The sequence below is a fragment of the Martes martes genome (assembly GCF_963455335.1).
Source record: "Martes martes genome assembly, chromosome: 6".
In the NCBI taxonomy this organism is placed as follows: Eukaryota; Metazoa; Chordata; class Mammalia; order Carnivora; family Mustelidae; genus Martes; species Martes martes.
The window spans coordinates 77109310-77135492 of record NC_137893.1 but is presented as its reverse complement, the minus strand read 5'-3'; the positions used below and the strand labels follow the sequence as shown (position 1 = coordinate 77135492).

The 26183-nt window shown below is 33.2% G+C and overlaps 1 protein-coding gene across 2 annotated transcripts in view; it reads left to right on the top strand.

The window, feature by feature from the left end:
• The window catches only part of CLVS2 (clavesin 2), a gene marked incomplete at its 3' end in the record, with an annotated part of 64684 nt that extends 62660 nt beyond the window's left edge, over positions 1–2024 (top strand). For both annotated transcript variants that reach the window (XM_080806407.1, XM_080806406.1), the window contains exon 6: positions 1937–2024. In XM_080806407.1, the coding sequence (XP_080662533.1) occupies positions 1937–2024 (88 nt within the window). The remainder of the gene's footprint in view (positions 1–1936) is intronic.
• Positions 2025–26183: the final 24159 nt, after the last annotated feature.

Here is a 26183-nt window from a genome sequence, read left to right as displayed (position 1 = left end):
ATAAATTGCTTTATCTTTATTACTCTTACTTTTAAATGCTTAACACCAAACTTCTTTCAATATTGAAAACTGTTTCTTGGACAGAATTGAAGATATTGAGATTCGGTTGTGTAACAGACTCTATAATACATGTTGTGTTCACTGTAAGGAGAAAAACTGATGAAGTCCCTGCTCATGGAACTTGTAGTTGAGTGGGTACCAGTTGTCAAGTTAATATTTCAGTACAGAACATTCAATGAACTTTTTTTGTGATTTAGCACAGATTTTTCTTGGGAAATAATTCTTTTTAGTTGAACCTAAGTAAAATAGTGGTAAAGCTCTAATTCCTAAGTGTTTTGTACAATTGTCCGCTGTGTTAAAATGTATTTTATTCATGAGATAAAGGATTTTTCCTAAGATAAATTATTATTGCATTTAAAAGTGATATAAAATCTTTTATTCCTCCTACTCTTCTTCCCCTCCTCCCTCTCCTCTCTCTCTCGCTCACTCTCACGCATCTGCTAATTCAACTTTAGTTGATCTCCTTTCTGATATAGACATATATAACCTACTATTGAGATAAAATAGTGAAAATGACTTAGGAAATAAAACATTCTTATTTTAATGCCCTCACCTTCCTTTTTGTTCCCTCTTTGGAATCAAATTTAAGTTTATTTAAGTGAACGAGTCAATTAATCTGTTAATCCTATAATTATTTTTGCTTTGATAATTAGTTCCATTGCTGTTCTTTTTCATTAGCATGTGCAGTTGTATTTTAGCTTATAGTCTTTCTTTTTGAGAGTTAATGAGGTTTGCTAAGAGGCATATTGCCACAGCAATAGCCAATTGGCTGGAATGCAGCAGCAGGGGGAAAATTCATTACTGAGGAGAATTTTAAAAGGGCAGCTGCTTCTTTAATGCCACAGCTATTAAGAAAGCAGTTTCCTGCCATAACAGTAGCATGTTTCATTGACTTTCCTCCTTCCCAGTTTCATGTTGTTTTCTAATGATGAATTGAGATATAATTCCCACCTACTACCAAAAGTGGGTGTAAGGAGTTCAAATTATTTGTTCTCCTAATCAGAAAGTGTCTCTGCCTATATAAGAGGGTTTTTTTTTTTTTTAAGGTCTTAAATCATTCCCTGAAACTTTCCAGTGTAAAACTGGTTTTATTCAGGTGTTCTAGTGGGAAATTTAACAAAAACCCTCAAATTTTGATTGTTTTTTTCTAATGTGGTCATTAGAAGTAAAAAATGATGGCTAAAAAAATGCACATTCATGTTGAATTTGTTTCACTGATTTTTTTTTTTAAGATTTATTTATTTATTTATTTATTTGAGAGAGATAGAGGTTGCATGCAACCTGGGGGAGGGCAGAGGGCAAGGGAGAGAGAGAGAGAAAGGGACAGAATCTCAAGCAGGCTCCATACCCAGCATGGAACCCAGAACAGGGCTGTATCTCATCACCCTGCAATCATGACCTGAGCCAAAATCAAGAGTCCTGGCTTAACCAGCCTCAGATCATAGAGTTCTTTAAGACAGGAATCAAGACTCCTATCATTTCTATTTCATTTCTCATAGAAGTAGTTTCACTGTAATAATTTCCCACTTAGAGATGTTCTATCATCATCCATCTGTCCTATACTATAAATTCTTACTTTCACAGAAAAGGCTCTTGATCAGTTGTGAAGAAGAGAACTTAAGCCTATTATGGCTCATTTAGAGAACTTTCCTGCTCGTTATTCTATTTAGAGCTCAAAGGGGATTTTTTTCTCCCTCCGATAAAAAACCCACTGTAAATATATCCCTCCCTAAACATGCAGCATTCTCAGTTCATAAATCTCTTGTTGAAGGGAAGGTAATCTTCATCCATGAGAGAAGTAATAATGGAGAAAAGGCAGAGAAGGGAACATGATTATTTGGTAATAACTCACTGACATTGACCTTATCATTTCCAGATCCCAATCGGTGGTGGATCCTACAGTATTAAAACGCATGGATAAAAGTGAGGAAGAAAACATGCAACCTTTGCTCTCCCTGGACTGATAACTTCTCTGCACTCCCCATGGATTAGGAATGGAAGGTACTTGTTTTCAGCAACAGGACAGCACTATGGAGGAATGACCAGCTGGAAACTTATTTATTCATGTTAATGTAGCATAATATAAAATAAGGCATTGGGCTTTCCCATTTGCTTGAACCATGGGTGCCCTGGTCTGGAGTTAAAGAAAAAAGTCAATAATTTATTCTGTAAGTGCCAAGTTCTTTGTAAATATAATGTAATCTTCACGTCAAGTTTGTAAACTTTGGTAGTAACTGAAATTGGAAAAGATTGGCTCATGAGTCCATGCCAGTGATATGAACTATAGCAAAAAACAGAAAAGACACATATCCAATGGAAGCTAATTAAATGTATCCCTGTTTCCTATGAAGCCATATTTCAGCTCTCATAGTGATTGTTTCAATGTTTTTCTCTGAAACTGTCATATTCCAATGTACTTTTAATGGACACAGGTAACTAGATGATTCTAGGAAATTAGTATGATAAATGTCTAGTGATTTCCTGTCTAGTGATTTTCATTTCACAGAAAATGTGTCCTAGTGACTATCACTGGCCTTGAATTTTGGAGACAAGGAATGGCAGAGGAGCTGGTAAACTAAACACTTGAACTCTTTTATGTTATTTAATTTCTGGAGTCTTGTGAAAAGATATGTTTCCCAAATTAAGATGTGGAATTCTGAAAACGAGTGGATTTTTTTTAAATTGCTGTCTTCACAATGTGTCTTTTATTTGAGATCCTATTGTATCGATGTCTGATGTACTTTAAGGACATTTTCCCCAGAAAAACTCTTCAACAAAGAGAAAGAGAACTCATACGTGAATAGTGTTTTGACAACTAACTTTGGACATAAAAGTTGCCATGTACAGATAAGGGGCTAATTTCTAATTCTTGTGCACTGGTTGGAAATATATATATATATATATATTCACATGCACATATATATTTTTATTGAGCTCTAATAAATCCTTGATGTGACAGGCTTATAAAATAAATCATACATATTCAATGGTCTTAGAGATTATAAATGATTACATGAGATACTAACTCTGGAAAACTGCTTCCACTGAAGTTAATGAAAATGAGGTATAGTGAAACAGACTTTCAGTGAACCTGTTTTAAGGGAATTCTAATTTAATTTGTAATGCAATCTTGAGTCTGTGCCATTCTAGTGAAATATATTTTTCCTCCACAAAACAACAGTTCTCAACATAATGTAGGCAGTACAGGGTGACCAAGAGTAATATAATTTCTCTCAAATTCAAGTTAATTATCTTAATGGTCCTATAAGTACAGATTTTCTTTTCAGAAAAGATTGAAAGAACATACTGCATCCATAAGACATAATGAAAGCATCTGAGGGAATCTGAGATAGCATATTATAGTTTAAATCTAGATGTGGAATCCTTATGTTAGTTTTTATTTCATAAAAATTCTACAATTATAGAACATTTTAAAAATCCTACTTTAAATTTCAAATTCCAGTGTGAAAAAGCAAGATTTTTACCACCTTTTCAGAGTGCTAATTTTTGAGATTGAAAATTTACCACTGAAATATTCTTTTGAAAGAAAAATATCTCAAGGAACTCTGGGAAACCAACAGAAATAAAGGCATGTAGCAGTCTTTATATACTCTTTAGCCAAAAGCTTCAAAAATTCCACTTACAATTCTATACCAAAAATCTTAAAATCAAGATCAGTACACCAACTTGAGGTATTACGAATGGACTATCCAGTGTTGGTAAAAATACATAAACATATGTAAATAATAGGATTAAAATATACCTTAAAAATGCCAACCTTAAATCAAGTCTGGAAGGATAACAAGTGTCAGGCCCTCTGCTCTACCCACAAATATTATAGAGGTCAGAATGAATTGAAGATAAAAAGCCACAGCAACTCTTATCTTTGTAAGTACCCTAACCACAGGATTCTTAAATTTTGGCCTACCTGACATACATTTTATAGTCTTGGACTTTATATATGATAGAAGCAAGTGTTAGGCAATATGATGTATTAGGATAAAATAGAAACAAAGTACAGAAAGATGGTCAACTTCTCATTTTCCTGTGTTTCTCTTGATATACATTGTTTATTGCCAATTTTTAGAATTCTACCAGCTTCAGATGTCAACTAGCATAGCCAGCTTCTTTCCCCTCTCATAAGGGTAGTGTCGTAAGATATAAAAATAACCAGAAGGGCATATTGTACATGTATACCTGTCTAATTATGATTCCCATGATCTCCCTTACCCAACATTTGGAAATTTTACATCCTGTTGCTATGCGTCTGCCCTTCTTCAAATGAGCAATTGAGAATTGGCTGCATTGTGTAGAATATTTTTAAATGAATGAACAAATTACAACAATGATGCCTTTTGAAATTGCTTTATCTAATTCAATCCGTGAGTAAACTCATTGTCCAGGAATGTTTTTGGACCTGCTTAGTCAAGGGATATTTGATCAACTTTATAAATTTACCTTTCGGAATCAGCTAACTAGCAACATTTAGGGATATTTTCCCCCAGTATTTCCTGTTATGTAGCTATGTCTGTTGTCATATAACTTAGTAAATAAGCACTCCTATATGTCATTTTAATTGTGATAGTGCTCTCTCTCTCTGTTTTGTGCGTGCATATACATGCACACATGGCTGTTTGCCCTAATGAATTTGCCTATTTTGAAATCTATGCTTTCCTTCGTAGCTGTCTTGTTAAAAGGATTACCACATTTGATTTGGAACGGACCAGTAGTTCCTGCTTCTCTCACCCTGCCTGTTCCGCCAGCTCTTTCTTATATCCTTTCTTTCTTCCATTGTTTCAGGGGCAGCTGCTTCCAAAGCTGGTTTAAAAATAAATCACTTTCCTTTTATGGTCAGTGATATTTGCACACATTTTTGCCTGATATCTTCAAAGAAAGAGTATTGTGAAAAAAGAAATATGAAGAAGTGCCTCTTTAAAAATGAGATAAAGGAGTGATACTAGAATATGGATTCTATTGTAGTCTTCTCTTCAAAGTAAATACCTGCATCTAAATCATAAGTGTGAAATTTTGAACATTCCCAGACAGCTTTAAGTCTTTATTGTATCAGTTCAGTACCATAATTTGAACACATTATTTACAAATCTGGCATTACACCAGAACAATATACAAGTCTTTGCAAGGAAGTTTTTGAAGTGGGCAAGCATGACTTCTTTTATTTCAGTAATAGTTTGCATAGTGTAGGCAGACATTCCTTAAGTCTTTTCTCATAAAATGCTTGTTTATTTTACAGGACTGAAAATTCATACATTCCTAAGCAGGAAAGCCAAGGAGCTAGGTTCTCTTTAATATTGTTAACTAGGTCACATTATTAAATTAAACATTTGAAGTTTCTGTAATATTCCTGAGGGAGCAGAGGTCCCTTTAATGCATCAAGAAAATGGAGCATTGTTTTAGGCCTTGGGGAGCATGTTTATCACTCACAAAAAAAAAAATCCCTTAGAGCCATGGCAGTGTATCTCCAGAAACCGACTTCCTTTCCTTCTCCAAACAAACTGAAGGTTTATGGATATAGTCTATGGTCCTTTAGAGAAATTATATCAAGAAAACCTGCTGTGAGGCTATGTACACTTCCATTGCTTTATCTAAATGTCTAACTGGTCTGGTTAATACCTTTTTTGATTATTTCGTGTGTATTTATTAATGGTTACTTGAAAAGTTGCCATCAGCCATGAGGACTTTTTAGAATAATTTTCAACACATAAAATAAAAGGAGCAGAGCTCTGGCATGATATTTGAATTTTTCAGATATAGTATCATCAAAAAGCTCATAGGCATATATTCCATTTAAATATGCTATATAGCTATATGACCTAAAAATAGTGGTACATTTTAAATTTATGAGGCCATTAGATCATGTAAGAATCAGCAAGTTGTATAAAATATATTTGGTACAAAAGTAGAAGATTGGTTAATTATTCAGGACATATAATTATCTTCAATAGTAAAAAGGATTTGTTTTTTCTTTGTTTTAGTTGAAGAAAACTGATTTTCAATATGTGATTGGAACTATTTAGCACTACCTACTATTTGAAAGATGACAAGTAAGAATACAAAAGGAATCTTGACTTTGAAACGTTATTATATCATGATCTTCATGGCTTAGAGACATAATTTTTCACAAATTCATGTTTTGATTTGGTAAACATCCATAGGTTAACCCCACACATGGAGATACTGTTACAAAGTCTATTCTGTGATGAGTGTGGAAATGTATGCCTTGGATTGTGGGGAAAAATGTATAAGAGCAATTCTGTGGATTGAAATAACCAAATTGTACTATTTTTCAAAGATGGAGGATGCAAATGATACTGTTGAAATTAAAACAAAAAAAGTATAGATTATGCACTTTTATAGTAGAGAGTGAACATTGTTACAATGAAGAAGGTGTTTGGTCAGTATTGGACTAGTTTCAAGTTTCAATACAAATATCAGTGTCCTTAATGATATCAATATCATTTATTTTGTCAAAACTATTTTTGTGGTGAATGAGAGGGACCTAGATGAAAAATCGAAATAAATGTTAATGGAACTTTTAAGAGTGAACCAATTCTCAATAATTTTAAAAAATTGCAGTGGATGATAACTGGTTTACATATAACAGAGATTTCAAGCACTGTCTTCGTTCTAATCCAGTTTTCAGTTTTCAACTTATTCAAAAGATAAATAAAATTCCAAAACCAAATAGTTTTTGTTTTCAAACTATTCATAAAAAAATCAAGATATCTAAAAGGTAATTATACAAGTCCTTGATAAGGATATAAGCACACTGTTTACTATTTGAGGGAGCTATTTATTACAATACAATAGTATAATTGGTATAATAAAATTTTTGAATAAATATACATTTCTGCTTTTAAAAAAGCATTCATTTTGCATATGGTGAATATTGAATTTGATAGTATTGGATCTGTTACACCTGTGAAATGTAAATTTCTAAAATATCATCTAAAAATGGACAATAACTATTTCTTAAAGAAATTTTAGTTAGCTATTTAGGTTAGAATATCTGAGATTTTTCTGACACTTCTATGTTTGGAGCTTAAAGGAGAAACAGAATTCATTCAATCAAAATGTAATTTTTTAGTATTCTATAACTTTTAGACAAGATTTCAAGGGATATAGTATGAATGAAGAAGTAAATCAACATTTAAGTTGCATATAGCAATGGGAATGACCAGTAAATATTTTGCTCTTTGTGTGAAGAGTGGCATTAAAAAAATAAAATAAAGTTATGGCATTAGACACAAATTTGAAATTATAAAAAAGCATTGATTTCAATAAATTCTATTAAAAATACCCCATTTCAAAATATAAAATGAAGTTATTCAGCCTGACTTGAAAAAAACACTCAATAAATACACATTTGTATCTTCTGCGAGTTTCCCTCATTTAACCTACCTGTAGATGAAAAGTTATCTAATGAAGGAAAAGAGACTTTTTTTTCAAAAGATTTTATTTATTTGTTTGGCAGAGAGAGAGAGGGAGCATACAAGAGGGGGAGGGGCAGAGGAAGAGGGAGAAGCAGGCTCCCCACTGAGTAGGAAGCCTGATTCAGAACTTGATCCCAGGACCCTGGGATCATGACCTGCGCTGAAGGCAGTCATTTAACCAACTGAGCCACCCAGGTGCCCTAATGAGGGAAAAGAGACTTTTACCTAGAACACTCTTGGTACATTTTATGACTTTCTCTGGCTCGAAGGCAGATGACTTCCCTTAATCAGCTTTTGAAGTTATCGAGAATTATTATTGCCGCCTCTTTGTGAAGCCATATCAGGAGGAAGCTATATTTCTAGTAGCTACTGAAGAAGCATCTTGAGGGGGAGTAAACCTAGGGCAACCAGAGCATGCATAAAAAGCCAGAGATATGGAATTCACTCCTTACTAAAAAGTGCATTAAAGTGTATTAAAGTATACTAAAGTGTACATGCAGAACATGACTTCAAAATGTCAAGGGTTTCTGTTATCAAGAGTCAAATACTTGGCCAATAAAAAGAGTCCATGAGGACACGATGGTCAGGGATCTGATGTGTATTCTGTCTTCACACAGCAATAACATCAGAAACCCTGTCTCTGAATATCACTACTCTCTGAAAATAAAAATGACTATGCTCTCTTCTTCCCCTTTTTTTCTAACTGGAATCATAAAATTATCAGACAGAAACCATAAACACTCTGTTGTCTTTTAAGAAAAACTGTGACATTATATACATATAAACATAATTCATTCAGTTGCATAGGATTGAATGCTTGCTTGTTGATTTATAAATTTTTACCTGAAAGTTTTTCAAAAATATGTAAGATTTTAGTGCTAGAAAATTATGAAATTTTTTTTGGATCTGCCATTCATGAAGAAGACCAGTAATATCTTTCCTTTGAAATCATGTATCTAAACATTTCTCTGTAGATGTCTAATGAACATCTCACATTTAACATTTGCAAAAAACCAAACTTCTCTTCTTTCGTCCTGAACCTGCTTCTCCTTTAACCTTCCCATCTCCCTAAGTGTCAACTCAACCTTCCAGGCTCCAGGGCTGAAAACTTTTTCAATCATCCTCTTTCTCCTGTCTTTCTCTCTCTCTCAACAACATCTAAAATCAGCTAGCTCATACTGTGGTCTCCCCTTCAAAATGTAAAATCCACACTCCGACCACTTCTCTAACCATGAAATCATTACCCTGTTGCAAGACTTCAGCATTTTCCATCTAGAATATTTTAATAATCTGAAAACTAATCTCTTTGCTTCTGCCCTTGCCCCCAGAGTGGATTTATAACACTTGAGCAAGAGTGAGCTCAGATCATTTCACTCTTCTGAAAGTCTGCAAGAATAAAAACCAATGTCCTTATAATGGAGACTGAGGAGAGTTGGTAGGGAAGTCTGTAAGCACCAGCAGAGCAGAATAGCGTATTTTCTAACTGAGTTGGGCTTTCACCTGTATCATGCAAAAGTAATTGTTAAATACTTTAATTTCTTGCTTCTAAAGTTCTACATAATATACCTTCTCACCCCGACCTTGACTTTTCTTAGAGATTTCTTAAGAATATTTCTTCTACTCTATTCTCTTGCCAAATTGTCATCCTTGCTGTGCCAAGAGTTTGCCAATCATCCTTCCAGCTCAGAACCTTTGCACTTTTATTCCTACTGCCTCTTTCCAACTCCCCCCATATCCATATAGTTCACTCCCCCATGATCTTCATCTTTGTTAAAATGTCACCTTCTTAGAGAGAATGCTCTAAATTTTCATACTTAAAATTACATGGCCCTATGGTTCTTCACACTTCCCTTTTCCACTCTTTTTCTTCTGCATAGCTTTTATCATCTTCTAATATTCCACATAGCATATATTTTTGTTTATTTTACACTTTTTCTTAATAGAATATGAACACACAAGCAGGGATTTTGTCTGTCTTATTTACTGTTGCATTACCGGTGCCTTAAAAGTGCCTGGAATTTAGTTGCAAATCCAAAAACATTTCATGAAGATCTTCATTAGTTTCAGCATGTTATGTTGTGTAGTAGCCAGTAGTATGCATTTAAGAAGAAGTGTTTGTTTGTTTGTTTTTTTCTTAATAAGAAACATCTTTTTGTTATTCATCTTCAAAGGGGAAATTTTCCCCTCTCTGATGAAGATGAACCAAAAATTATGTTCCATTCTCCCTCAAATCTGTTCTCTACCCCAGGGCCCAAGTTTTATATTAGTGTTTGAGCTTGGTCTTTGGAAGTTACTCTAAGATCATTGGCCCTTTTATCTATAATATGCATGGCTTACCCTTACTTTTGGAGAGACTACAAGACAGCTCAGATGAAAAGCTATTTTGAGCTCAAAACCATTGTAAATTTTTCTTTGTTGATTATCCTAGTTAGTTCCAATTTAAAATTTGCAGGAAGTTGAAAGACCATAATTCTTCCAATATTGGAAACCAGAGTAAGGGAAAATGCCAAGATAGTTACCTTAGCTGGAAAGAAGAAGAGGATGGGGAGAAATTATGATCACTCCTTCTCTGAATATAAATGAAGCTTTTTGGTGTTTCTAAAATCTTCCCAGGATCTTAGAAATATATATTACAACCATTTAGTCTGGAAACACTTTAACAGAAGTCTTACGAGTTGAGTTGTGTGTTTGATATCATTGTATATTTTTTTACTTTGAAGGTTTATAGTTCTGATACCACATGACAGGAACTGCTCTTGTTGGTATATCGTGACTGGCTCTTTCCCTTCTCTGCATTTCAATAGTAGCTATTATTTTCTGAACCTTATAATCACATTATTATCCTTGGCTATCCTCATATTTTTGTCCCCTACAATTTGGACTGACTTCATCATAATTTTAGTAACCAAACATCTTAGAATTTTATCCTTGGCAGTTTATTTTCTCATTCATACCAAACCTATGTTATTTCTTTCCCTCCACGACCCTGTGTGCCTTTCTCTACATTGTAATAACTCATGCTTCTGGTTTTACCACCTCAGACCAGGTCTTCTATTAAGAAGATGCTGAAAAGAAGTGTGGCGTCGAAGGTGGAATTGAAGAAGGAACTGTAACCTGAATAATAATAGATGTTTGAAAATGTTTTCAGAAGACAATCAGTCTTTTAGTGGCTTTATAATGGGTATTCTGTAGCATATTGGTAACCAATGCAGATTATGTTTCTTGCCAATTACACAAATATATGGCAGTCAGGGTTAATGTGTAATTTGGAAAAACTTCTATAGAGAAGAAACTAAATGGCCCATGCTCGGGAAAAAGGTAGACTTTTATTCTGTTTCTTACTTTTTTATCTTTAGCCATCTGGACAGCAGAAGGCATTTGCCTCTGTGACACCCTTTTTTTCAGTCTTCAAGAATGTGTGTAGCATCACTTCAGAAATAGAGTTCAAGTACACACACACACGGTGCATGGAAGATACTGTAGTTCGTGTCATCTTCTACCAAATTTTGTTGTTTTTTTTAATGCATTATTTTTATGATTGAATCCTAGGAATATATTCATTGGTAAATTTTATTAATTCTATCCACTTTTAAATGGATTTAGAAATTTTACAGGTCCTTATTTATATTCTTAAAACCATAGTATTAATGTTTCACTTTATGTTGAGGTTATTTCATATCCCTCTTGATCTCTGAGGATGAATGGAGTTCTGCTAAATGTCACTAAATGAACTTTTGGATTCAGAAATGTGAATGTGCATATGTCCCTTTTGATCTTTTTATCATAAACTAAATTTCTGTAAATTTGGAAAATATATCATATTAAATAGCTATGAATAAATTTGTCATTAAAATATGGAGATATGACATTGGTGTTAGTATTTGGGAGTTTATAATGCTTTCAAACAGGTTTTAAATGTGTGTGGGCATATTGTAATGCTATTTTGATTTATTGTTGACTTGATCCAATATATTTGATAAAACTGGTATAACTCCAAATCACTATCAAGTCACTTCTTGACTTCTAGAATGACAGAATGGACATACAAGCCAGTGTCAGTTACAAAGTTTACCCTTTGAAGCAATGGAGTGGATTGAATGATGATTTCAGTTTATTTCATTTCAACATTAACAAGTATTTATTGGGCACTTATTCCACCCCAGATACTGTTCTAAGTTCCAGGGATATGGCAGGAAAACAAAGCCCCTGTTCTGAAAGTCACATTCTGGTGGAGAAGACATACAAACAGATGATAAGCAGTTATGCACTGTCATGTGGTGTTTTCAATGTGATGAAAACTTGCCTAGTTTAATTTGTGTGATTGTTGGTACTCTGTTTCCTCATCTATGAAATGGGTCAATAATTGTATCCACAGTGTGAGCTAATTTTTGATACCTGGCCCCTTCCTTCTCATGGAAAAGTGCAATATCATCTCATATCCTTGCTGTTTGGGGGATGACTATTAGGGTTTTTTGGTTCCCTCCTTTCTGCTGGGAGTGGGGGTAGTTGCTAGGGCTGTTGACCCTCAGGGGTAATGCAGCTCACAATCTGCCTTTCAGGGTGGTCCAAAGGTGCTGGCTTCTCTGCTATTTTGTCCCTTTTCAGGTAGATACCACTCTGACTCATTAAAGTTGAAAAATAAACATTGATTTTCATCAGAAAAGAAGACAAAGAGGAACCAAAGATAAGCAAATTCTGACAGACTATATGATTTAATCTTTCCATTTAATCTGTTAGTTTCCCTTATCCACAAAGAACCACAAACCCATTGTTTTCCTGGACAGGTTTGGGTATATTCTATGTACCACAGTTAAAGGAAGCTCTGACCATTGTAGTTCCAGAGGTACTAATTAAGGTAGTATTAAAAGGGTTATTTCCTACTGGTATGTGAAGTTTAGTGAGAAGTTTTGCTTCTTAAAAAGCAAAGTCACATTATAAAATACCTAGAGAAACTCATCAGGGGAAAGGTTCAAAATATAGGTAAACTAGAATATACCATGAATACTGATTATAATTCATCTAGGAGGAGCCATGAGTAAATAAAAGTTCTCTTATGAAATATAGGGGAAAAAATCCCAGCAAATGACTTCCATCTTAAGGAAATGTGGAGCTTCTTTATTTCTGGTCATATAGACAATCATTAAAGGAATGTGTCTATGTTAGGGCAGACTAGATGGCATGTTAATCAATACACAGAAAAACTGAGTTGTTTCACATACTGACTTTTATAAAAAATTTTAAGAACATCAAAAATTGACTCATTACATTTATGAAGAAAAAAACATAATTTATTATGGTTATAATAAAATATCTTGATTCTAGAAGGAGGAAGGTATAGACACCCTTCAGATGGCCTACTTTTTGAAATTTATTTGTTTATGAAGTCTCTATAAATTTATTTCCCTTATTGATTATATACTGAAGATTTTAGTTGATCTTAGAAAAAAACAGTGATTTTTACACAACTTATTTACTAAAGGGTAATTGAAAGCATTTTTCTAGAGCAAAGTATTTTATTTTATTTTTTTTTGTTTTTTTTGTTTTTTTTGTTTTTTTTATTTTTTTTATTTTATATTTTTAATTTTTTTATTTTAATAAACATATAATGTATTTTTATCCCCAGGGGTACAGGTCTGTGAATCGTCTGGTTTACACATTCCACAGCACTCATCATAGCCCATACCCTCCCCAATGTCCATTTCCCCACCACCCTCTCCCGTCCCCCTTCCCCCCCGCAACCCTCAGTCTGTTTCTTGAGATTGAGTCTTTTATGGTTTGTCTCCCTCCCAATCCCATCTTTTCATTTTTTCTTTTCCTACCTCCCCCCAAATCCCCCCACCTTGCATCTCCACTTCCTCATATCAAAGAGATCATACGATAGTTATATTTCTCCGATTGACTTATTTCGCTAAGCATGATACCCTCTAGTTCCATCCACGTCATCGCAAATGGCAAGATTTCATGTCTTTTGATGGTTGCATAGTATTCCATTGTGTATATATACCACATCTTCTTTATCCATTCATCTGTTGATGGACATCTAGGCGCTTTCCACAGTTTGGCTATTGTGGACATTGTAGAGCAAAGTATTTTAAACCTTATTTTGCCACAATTGCTCTTTTGTCATTTAATGGACATCATAAACATGTTTTAACAAACTTTTCCAAGAGTAGTAAAACAAACGGTATACTTCAAGACTTAAACAAAAAATTGAAAATATTTTAACTTGGAATAATTATGAGAATATTTACTAATTATAAATATATGTGATTAATGGAGACTGACAGATTATCATTAACACTTCAGTAAAAAAAAAATAAAAGAAATTTTTTTATTATCCCTCAGGTATGGCCCTCTTACCTCAAACAAAAACTACCTCTGTTCTTACATTCCTTGGGAATAATAAATGCTACTACTGGAAGATTGTTTAGATATTAAATAATCCAGATTGCTTATTTTATTAGTACATAAATGAAGACCTATAAATAATCTGTCTTGTTAGAAGTCATACAAAAAATTAAGGGTAGAACCAAGGCTCAACCAGTCCAGTGGTATTGTTGTTGCTTTTAAGAACTTTCCCCTTGTTCTCCTAACCCTTTTTCTATTTAACTCTCTTCTGCCTGCATATAAACGTGTTTCGTTTTCTCTATTTCGTGGGATTCTCCACCATTATTACATTAGATAAAATCTACTCATTCAAAGAGGGCAACACTCAGGGACTTCAAATTAGATACAGACTATACATATCCACTATTCCCAAACTTTCAGAATATTAGCAATCAATAGCTTCAGGATAAGCCCAGTTCTACAGGAAGATGAAACTTTATCAGCTTAGCTCTAAATGAAATAGTCATTTAATAAAGCCAACTATAGTGTTTAGAAGCATGTGTTCCTTGATGTCAAGAAGAAAGTGGGATGTGGAGCATCTCATCCTAGCCACTCCATTTAGCTCTTGACCATCTTCTCTACATTTGTCAGTGCATAAAGGCAAGTAGGACAGGATGTTACTTCCAAAATGGCTCCCAAACCACCATTCAGATATATAGGAGAGCTGTGGTTCTGTTTGGGAGAGTTTCCCATGAGTCAGTTCAGGTGTTTCCTCTACTCTATTTATTTATGATGTGCAGTTCTCATAGGACCTACTACAGGAATTTTGTGGACTGGAGTATTTAGCAGATTGGATTTTCTGAAATCCTTAAAAAAATGGAGAGAAGTGTGGTTCTTAAAAAATTGGGTAATCTAAGCATAAACATACTTAAGTCAGTTCACTAAAAGGGAGTAAAAAGGCTCAGCATCAGATTTTACTTGAGATTATTTCAGCATTGCTATTGTTGAGTTTGGAAAGGATGGTTTTGGAATTACTTGGCCACTATTATTTTATGTGACTTTTTAACTGCTTTTTTTTTAGCTTTTAAAACAATATGTAAAGACATTGTATTAGGTGCACACTGAGAATATAAATGATACACAGAGTCATGCTCTCTTAAAGTAAAGCATTTTAAAAAGATGTACTTATGATACTATTGTATTCTAAGTTATCTAGTTATCTAGTTTAGATATGATTGCTCTTTGGGAAAAGAAGTTATGATTAAAAACAGTATAGCATCATATATAATATTATATGAGTGTCATATATAATATTACATGTTATGATAAATTTCAAATATATTAAAAATTTTAAATTAAGAAAAAGGGAACCACAGAACTATAGGTAGCAAGCAAGCAAGAATGCCTTGATAATCTTGGAATAGAGGCCTTTATACTACAACTCAAATTTCAGAAAGTTAAAAAAGGTTACATTTGATTCAATGAAAAATGAAATTAAAATATTTTTGCATGGAAAAAAATCATAAGCAAAGTCAAAAGGCAAATGAGAAACTGGGAAATTTTTCAACATATATCACAGACACAGTCAGGCTTTCTAACACAGTAAGAAGTTTCTAGAAGTTGATAAGAAAAGGAAAAACCCTATAGAAAAAAGGGCAGTTGATATGAACAGATGGTTTACAGAAAAGAAAATATAGTATCTTTAAAAATATGAAAAAATGCTATGCGATACTAAAAATGAGAGAAATAGAAATTCAAACTATGGAGTAGTCTGATAATATACTCTTTCTCAAGGAAGCTATGAAGAAATAACCTCTCCTCATATTGCTTTTAGAAAGGATTGTAGGTAGATATTTGGCAATATCTTTCAAAATTATAAATGGGAGTATACTCTGATCCAGCTACTTTTTTGGGAATTTATCCTTCAGACATGCACACATGAGAAATATTTCAGAAGATATATTCAAATATATTCCCAAATATAAATATTTCCAAAAATATTTATAGAATAATTGTTTGCAGGAACAAAAATTTGGGAAGAAAAAACTTAAAAATATATGATATATCCACAGAAAGGATACTCTGCAGGTCTGATATAATCTGCATAAATAAACAAGAACCCTATACAAATCTAAAAAAAAAAAGAGAAAACACTTTACATGCTGAAATATATCTCTAAATATATTGTTGAGAAAAACAGCCAGGACAGAATATTGTACAGAATATGTTATGGTTAATGTAAAAAAGTGGGTTGGAAATAAAATACTCATATTTGCTTATATAGTAAGGAAATGCAGATGAACCTAAGGGATTAATAACATCTGTTGTGTGTTGGGAGAGTTGGAAATTACGTGGATTAAGACAGGGCAAGAAGGAAATTTTCATTTTTCAACTTTCTACATTTTTTATTGTTGAATTCTGTGAATGTATTGTTTATTGAAAAATCAAATAAAAAAGCTTAAGAATTTTTTATTGTCCTAAAGCATTTTGACATTACTGATGGTTAAAAAGTTTGTAGTACAGTATATGTACAGAATAACAGAAAAAGCACCCATGTGCCAAATACTCAGCCTAAGATAAAGACCATTACCAATAGTTTAAATCTTCCTTTAGGTTTGTACATGATACCCTCTGATTTCTGCTTAAAGGTAGCCATCTCAAATTATGTTGACTATTAACTTTACTTTCTCTGTAGTTTCCCACTTAAGTGTGTATCTCTGAAAAATATTGTTTTGCAAATAGTTCATGTTAGATATCTCTTATATGGAAGTCTAGCAGAATTTAGTCAAAATGATTTGGGACTGGTATTTTCCTCATGTAAATATTTAAACTCTTAATCCTATATCCTCAATGATTTGAGGACTATTGAAGTTTCCAGTTTATAGTTAAGTCAGTTTTAGTTACTGTATTCCTTTTTCTAGGAATTTGTTAATTTTCAATGAAGTTTTCAAATTGATTTGCCTAGATTTATAATAATCTCTACTTTTTAACATACATACATAGTGTGTGTATTCATCTCCCCTTTCTACTCCTCAGATTATTCATATATGTCTCACTAATACTGTCATAAACCTTCTTTATATAGCTTTATGAGTTTATGTAGCTCAGTTGAAACTATTGTACCTCTGCTTCCTATTTCATTAATTTCACTATGTTCTTTTTTTTTATTTGCCTGTCCTTTGTGTTAAATTTTGTGAATCTTGTCTTTTTAATATAAATTTCCTATTTGTGTTTTAAACTATTAATCTTTCCTATTTTCTAATAAAAGTTGTTAAAGCTATGGATTTTTCCTATAGGGAATTATTTTTTTCCTCTCTTTTTTTTTCCCAAAATATTTTACATGTTTGCCTTTGATATTTAATCCTTGACCTCAGTGGAATTGATGTTTCCATGTAGAGAATGATGGAGATCAAATACTGTTTCCCCTATCAGGTGTCTAACAGTCTTAAATAGTCCTGCCTTCATTCATTGTTCTGTGTTTCAAATGCTCGAGCCTTGTAAGTGTCCCTTCATTTATCTCCTATACATTCAGTAACTATTCAAACCAAAACCTTTGGTGAAATAGGATTTGTAAAAGATCCCAGGTCAATGGTTATCATCAATCTTTGAAAGATATTTTAATTTTTAGGTAATCTCTGTCATTAATCCTTGATATCCTTCCTTGGAGTCTCACAATTGTTTTATAGTTATCATCGGAGATTTCCCTTATTTTATTGCCAGTTGAGCATTATTTAAATAGTTTTTTTTAATATAGCTTTTCTATTTGTTCTCTAGAGGGAGGGATTGCCAGAGTACTTAAATACCAATAGTGCAAAGAGTCTTTTAAATTGATTGTTGATTTATGAACTTTGAACTCTAAAAGAATAAGATCATTAGAATAAAAGCCTAATTTGGGTTTTTAAGAAATGTACATTGAAGGAACTTTGCTATTCCCTTTGTGATGTGTTTTTTAAATCACTAACACTTTTGACATGTGCTTCAATGCAATGTGTTCCAATATTACAAATTAAAGAAAGAAAAGAAAAGAATATGGGCATAGGAAGCTAAGTACCTACTAATTTGATAATAAATGTAATAATAAATAAATGAAATAAATAATAAATAAATAAAAGATTCATCATTTGTGAACCAACATGAAAATGGAAGTTTCTGAGGTTACTCAGAACCTAAGTGACTTTCATTCCTAAATAATGCTCTACAATTATCTGGAGAAAAAAGTTGAAAATAACCATATAGATTAGAACAACACATACATATTGAGAAATTGGGAACAAAGAAAAATAACCATGTAAACCATGCTACTCTAGAGTAGTGGTTAGCACTGTGATCTCTCAGGTCAGACCCTCTGAGTTTAAGTTCTTTTTATTAGTTTACTAAGGCTGCCTTAACAAAATACCATAGATTGGGTAGCTTAAACAGCACATTTATTTTCTTGTCATTCTGGAGGCAGAAGTCCAAGATCAAGATGTTGGCCTGTTTTGTTTCTTTAAGAGGCCTCTCTCCTTGACTGACAGGCGGTTGCCTTCTTGCTGTGTCCTCACATGGTCTTTGCTTTGTGCACACAAGCCTCTGGTGTTTCTCCATGTCCAAATTTCCTCCTTTTATAAAACAGGATTCAGACTGGATTAGAACTCACCCTAAGAACCTCATTTTTCACTTAATTACCACTTTAAAGGCACTATCTCCATACGCAGTCACATTCTTTGGTAGTGGGTATTAGGGTTTCAATATAAGAATTTGGGAGTGGGGGGACATAATTCACACTATAACATCCTTGCTTATCATTCATCAGCTGTGAAACATCAGGCTAATTTTTTAAATCTTTTTGTACTTATTAGGGTTGTTGTGACTATTAAAAATAAGAAACATACTAAACACTTAGAATAGTGCCTGGTATATAAATAGCAAATGTTAACTATTAGTGTTAACAATGGAAACTTTCCATTTTTACATTTAGGTAAAACATTATAAAATATGAAGTGTTCTGAAGTTGTCAATTAAGTATATTGGGTTTCTAGTGTTCATGTATTCCATTTCCTGATTGATCTTTTGTTAGGTTGTTTTATCCATTATTGAAAATATAATATTGAAGACTATAGTGATTACTAATGAATTGTCTATTCTATTATTTCCTTCAGTTCTGTCAGTTTTTACTTCATGTATTTGGGCACTCTACTCTTAGGTACTTGAAGGTGTATAATTAGCAGGTCTTCTTGAAAGACTGACCCTTCTATCATTGTAAACTGATCTTAATATAAAGAACATTGATAATAGGAAATCGTAAACTCAGTGCCTCTTTTGATCCAAATACTTTTTTTATCTTTTATATTTCTATATGTAGTAACCCTTTTCCAGGCCTCCAGACCCCAGTTGAAGAAAGAGGAAACTACTACAGTGCTTTTGAACAATATTTCCTGCGTTATAGACCAACCATCCTTATGTGTTCTTACCACTAAGAAACTCATGCCCTATCAATGGAGAATGCAACTTACCAAGGGGGAATGGGGAGTTGGGAAACAGCAACAGTGTCATGAAACTGAACTAGAAATCAAAGAACCTCAAGGCCCTTCTGTTTGAGATGAGTATTATTAAGCAACATTGAAAATTCTGACAAAGTCTGCAAGTACAAATGAATGTTAAATTTTCTTGGTTAATCCATTCACTATCAGTATTATTTTTGTTGATTCCATTTAGTTAACATACAGTGTAATATTAGTTTCAGGTGTACAATATAGCGATTCAAAACTTCCATACATCCCCTGGTGCTCCTCGCAAGTGCCCTCCTTAATACCCATCTTTTACTTAACCCATCCCCCAACTCATCTCCCTTCTGGTAACCATCAGTTTGGTCTTTACAGTTAAGAGTCTGTTTTTTTGATGTGTCTGTCTCTCATTCCTTTTTCCCCTTTGCTCATTTTATTTCTTAAATTCCATACGTGAGTGAAATCATATGGTATTTCTTTCTCTGACTTATTTCAGTTAGCATAATACTGTCTAACTCCATCCATGTTGTTGCAAATGGCAAGATTTCATTCTTTCTTAAGGCTAAGTAATATTCCATTGTGTATATATATCACTTCTTTTTTATCCATTCATCATTTGATGGACACTGGGCAATTTCCCTAATTTGGCTATTGTAGGAATGCTGCTATAAATATCAGGATGCATATATCCCTTTGAATTAGTATTTTTTTTCCCTTTGGGTAAATACCTAGTAGTGTAATTGCTGGATCATAGTTCTATTTTAAACTTTTTGATGAACTTCCATACTGTTTTCCAGAGTGGCAGCTCTAGTTTGCATTCCCACCAGCAGTGCAAGAAGGTTCCCCTTTCTCCACACACTTGCCAACACCTGTTATTTCTTTTGTTGTTGATTTTAGCCACTCTTACAGGTGTGAGGTGATATCTCATTGTAGTTTTGATTTGCATTTCCCTGATGACAAGTGATATTGAGCATGTTTTCATGTGTGTGTTAGCCATTTGTATGCCTTCTTTGGAAAAAAAAAATGTCTATTCATGTTTTCTGCCCATTTTTAATTGGATTATTTGTTTTTTGGGTGTTGAGTTTTATAAGTTCTTTATGTATTTTGGATACTAATACTTTATCAGATATGTCATTTGCAAATATCCTCTCCCATTTTGTAGGTTGTCTTTTAGTTTTGTTGATTGTTTCCTTCACTGTGCAGAAGTTTTTTGTTTTAATATAGGCCCAATAGTTTATTTTTGCTTTCAATATTATCAATAGCACAGAAAATGAAATTGGACTAAAGAGACAGAATCATATTACTTTACCTTAAGTATTATTTAATACATAGCTTATTCTACTTTTTAAATGTTTTTAATAAACATGGAAGAAGAGAACATATTATGTGTCAAGTAGATTTTTAGTTGAAATAAGGTATTTTTTTTAAAGATTTTATTTATTTATTTGACAGACAGAGATCACAAGTAGGCAGAGAGGCAGGCAGAGAGAGAGGAGGAAGCAGGCTCCCTGCGGAGCAGAGAGCCCGACTCGACTCGGGGCTTGATGCAGGGCTTGATGCAGGGTTCGATGTGGGGCTCGATCCCAGGACCCTGGGATCATGACCTGAGCCAAAGGCAGAGGCTTTAACCCACTGAGCTACCCAGGCGCCCCTGAAATAAGGTATTTTTAACTCATGCTTCACTTTGATGAAAGTAAAGATTTTTTGTGAAGATGAGTTCAGAGTAGTAAGTGGAAGGAGCAGGATTCTAAAACATGGTTATCTAGTAATTAAGTTATTTCTACTATAATTTTCTGCTACTTAAAGATATCTTGAAATTATCAGAAATTAATTAGGGTACTCTGCTTTTTAAAGAGTTCTAATTAGTAGAAATTTTGTAGCATAATATATGTTATAATGTGCAGTTTATCAGGCATGTCGTATATAACATGTACTGTATATTATAAACAAGAAGATGAATTGTTTAATTGCTATTAAAATTGGTTTTTGTCATTTTATAGTAATTAAAAAACCCATCTCTTATGTTTGTTTAATCCATTGTGGTTTTCACTAGTGACATATTTGCAAAATGTGTCAATAAAAAGATCTAAGATAGCAAGAAGATCTTATAAAACAATATTATCTATGTATATTTAAGTACTTCCCATGCAAGTAGTGACTGATGATGTGAAAGTTCAGGAGGACAAATGTCGCTATTTCTATGTTAAAGAAAAAAAAAAAAAAGAAAAATATAAGTTGAAAATAAGAATGGACATTCTCAAAAAAATTCACATTGGAAACACATATTATCTAAAGCTACTTGGAAATGATAATCAGAAGTGGCTTCTAAAGTTCCTGACAACTGAGAAAATATGTAGCATGTATTACAGGTGTTTAAAGACTTATTTTTAATCAAAAGAATTTATAAAAGAAGAAAAATGTGAGAAACTTACTTTCTGATGACTTACTCTTCGTGAACAAGTGTATCTGTTTAAGATACATTATGATCTCCATTGAGTAGAAAATGGGGACACTGGAAGGGCTTTTGCTCTCTTCCTTCACAGGACAAGTTTATTCAATGAATATGAGAAGCACTTAGCTTACTCTTAACGTTTTTTAATTTTGGAAAATCTGTTATATTGGCTCTATTAGTCTGATCCTACCATATTAATTCTTAAAATGACATAGAAAAAAGAAAAGATATTGAACAGATTTCTGGGAACGCTAACAATTGAAACAGACCTTTACTTTGTTAATTATATTAACCATATGGCATCTACCAGTCTTCCAAGAGCAAACAAGAACAGGAGTTTTGAAAAGAAAAAGCAGGAAAAATAGATGAAATGAGTAAAATAATTTTGGTTGATCTTTTAGTTTTTCCTGAATGGTCTCTCTCCAGAGTGAGAAAGTAAGAAATTACATAGAACGAATCCTTTGATTCTGGGTATAGCTAGATGAGTGATATTAGGAGCAGATCAGGCGGAAAAGTACCTAGAGAGATGTTCTGTATGGGACAACAAAACATTACTGACATAAATTGGAAACATTTAAATTGTCCCTGCTCCCAGTTTCAAGTGGTTGAGTTAAAGAACATTTCTTGTTACACAATATGTAGGTTGGGCTTTTAAAATTTTATTTATTTTGCAATTTGCATGACAACAGAAATTTGGCAGCCGGACATAGCCGGTTGAAATTCTGAAAATAAATAATTCATGATGTCATACTGTTTATGGGAAATTAATCTGAATTTTAAACTCTTTGCTATACCTACAAGTGATTTCTGAATAGAAAAAAAATGTATAAAAATGCTGAAAAAATGGAAACTATAGAACAGTTATTTATTATTTTTTAGAATATAAATCCTGCTTTCCCCAATTAAAGTGAATCACTAAGCAAATCTATTTGATATATAATATTTATAAATAGAAAAGCATAACATCAACTTAGAGCAACACTTAACAGCAACAGACTAACTAGAATGATCACAATATTTTTTAAATCCTTTTAAATGCATAGCTGAACATGTAAGAAAGCAAGGGAAATATTCAAGATAAAAAAGTAAAAGTACCGAAGCTCTAGAATCATACTGCGTAGTGGGTTTGTGGAATGAGGGAGGGGTAAGAAGTGGGTGGAGGAGGTTTCTATCTTATTTTGCTCAGGTTTTCAAAGTTGAATGAGTGTTGGGTCCAAGAAAGAGATGGTAAGTCAGAAATAAGATTCTATAGTCAAATAGGCCCCCTAGAGGTATATACCATCATTAAAAGAATAGAATGGCTACTTTACTAGGGAAAGTTACCCTCATAAGGAAACTTATAAGTATTACTCTGGGCACAGGTGGAGAATAAGTGTCTCTGCTGAAAATTCATAACTGTGTGGAATTAGGGTTCCAATTTAAACTACATGAGTGGTCTAGAAAACCATAATCAGAAATAACATCTAAAAAGGAGTCTTAGGTATGGTACCTCTGGAATGCCTGGCAGAAGCAAAAGCACAACCACTCTGGAAGGACATGCCAAACCTGTGTTTTCCTGGACTTCCACATACAAAGGAATCTTGAAAACAAGTTCATAATACACAATTTAAAATCCACGAGGAACAAATTTACCATGAGCAAGAATCATCAGATACAACAAACAGTAGCAAGCATATCACCTCCCTTAAAATTTCAGATATTAGAACTAGCAGATAAAAAGTGTAAGTACGTATGCCTACTCTATTTATTATTTAGTATTTTTAGTAGATTCACACAGTTTTTTGTTTTTAATTTAATGGATTAAAAATTTAAATGTGAAAATAAAACTTTAAAATTTTAGAAGAAAAATATAGATGAATATCTTGATGCTAGGGTCAGGAAGGATTTCTTAGCCTCTTCCCCCCAAATTTTAAAGAAATACATATATCTGATTATATTAAAATTAAGATTCTCTGTATAGCAAAAGATAAACTTATTCAACCTTAAACCATAAATGAATTTATTTATGATGATCTAGAGACTAGCAAAACCTATTTGCAATGAATATATCCAACAAAGGATTTGAATCTAGAGTATATAAACTCCTGAAAATCAATAAAAAAAGGCAGATAATGCCATTGAAAAATGAGCAAAAGATTTAAGAGAAAAAGAAGAAACCTGGTAACCTAGAAACCTAGGAAAACTTTTTCCTCCCCTACAGTTTCTAGGGAAACTTTTGAACATGCACACAAGATTAGATACAAAAACTGTCCTTCAAGGGTTACTTGTAATAACCAACAAATTGAAAACAATGTAAATGTCCATCAAGAGAAGAATAAATAGTTACATTGTGATATATTCTACCCTGGAATGTCATACAACAATTAAAATAGCTGCAGCTCCATGCATAAAAGGAATTTTGGGATTGATACCATATTCTGATGCCACTTATATGAAATTTAATAATGAGAAAAACAACAGTGTATTCATATGAAGCAAAAGTATAAAAATATAATAGCTGAGGATGAAAATCACCAAATTCAAAATAATGATTACCTCTAAGAAGAAAAAAAGAAAGTATGATCAAGTAGGGATTCACAGAGACTTCAAATATATCTGTAAAATATTTCTTTTAGAAGAAGAAATATGTTTCTTTTAAAAGAATTATCTTAAAAATTTTTCTAAGTTTTGATTAAGTTGGATGAGTGCCAAAGTTCCATTTTATTATTCTTTACATTTTCCTGTATGTTTGAAATATTGTTTCAGTATAAAAAAGAAAAAAAAAGTTTTTTTTTAAATTCAACTCATTAAATAAATATTGGTTTTATCATCAACTGGTGTGTCTCAGTGTTTTCCAGGCCCTGTGTAATTTGATTACATTAGGCCCAGGTCTACTTTTGGGATGAGAGTTATATTTCTTGGAAGCAACCTACAGAATAATGTCCAGCTATTTCAATGTTCCACTAAACAAAGTCAGGGAGGTTGATCTTTATCAAATGAATACTCCTCAAGGCTGTTAATGAGTGAAATGTATTCCTCCAGATTTCTTATGTTGAAACCTTAACCCTGATATAACTGTATTTGGAGATAAGGCCTTTAAAGAAATAATTAAGGTTAATAAATGAGATTATAAGTATGGATCTTGTTAGGACTGCTGTCCTTATAAGAAGAGGAAAGAGCACCAAAGAAGAGGCCATGTGAGGACACCACAAGAAAGATGATGTTTGCAAGTCAAGGGGGGAGGCCTTAGGAAAAACAAAACCTACTAGCACTTTGATATGGGATATCCAGCCTCCAGAACCGTGAGAAAATTAATTTTTGTTGCTTAAGTCACGTGGTCTGTATGTCCTGCTATGGCAGCCTTAGCAAACTAGTACAGCTGTTACAACATGGGAATATACGACATTGTAAACCCAGAAACTGATTGAAGACCAGAGGTAGAAAAGCTAGTTAATCTAAGAAACTTCAAAAGCCAGAAGAACAGCAACTGGCCACTCCAGTAAAGTTGTTAGTAGTATTGGGTTGGCTAAGATAGAAATTGACAGAGACAGCCAAGTGGGCCATAGCCTTATTCAAACATCAAGTGAACATGGCTGAAAACCCAAGTGGGGATCCCATCTACAGGTAGAAATAGATTTTGTTTCAGCTGTTGTATGAATGGGGGCTTTCTTTGACTTTTGCACTGTATTTGTATTATTTCTAACATAATGCCCTATCAATTTTGGCATATTAGTAAATACTCTGTGGTTTAATACTCACTGACCTAATTTGAATCCCACTCATATTTTTAGAAATCACAAACAAGAGCAAAAGACAAATGAGTAAGCAAAAGTGAACACCACATCCAGGGTTTAGGTAGGATTTGGGTCCAGTTAATGTCAAAGAAGTCAGTGTTTGAGTTTTAAAGTAATATTTGTATTTTTCATTTACTGCCTCTTCTTAGACATGAATAGTTTCTTGTCTTTATTCCTTTGGATGAGTGGATTGTTCTGAGGTGAAAGGGAAGATAAGGCGTAAAATTTTGTGCTACGGGGAGTTAAGTCAAAGGAATGACTAAATAGAAAGAAGTGATGCTAGCAATAGCTTAAAGAACATTGGATTATTATGGAAATGGGCAATGTACAGAATACCCTTAATAATATTAGTGTTGTTTTTTTTTTAACTCTCATCCTGTGCCTGGTTCTATGTTCTGCCTTTATATTCTATATCCCGTTTAATTCTTAAAACCACTCTATGGTAGATACTAAGATTAGACAAAATTACCAGATGAGGAATCTGATTTTGTGACATCAATTAATGAGCCCAAGGACACTTACCCAGTAAGTGTCAGGATCTGAATTCAGTTCTGTCTGATACATAAGCCTGTCTTTAATTACCACAAAACCACTTTACAAAGGGCAGATGCTACTTTTAAAGAATTACAGTGTGACC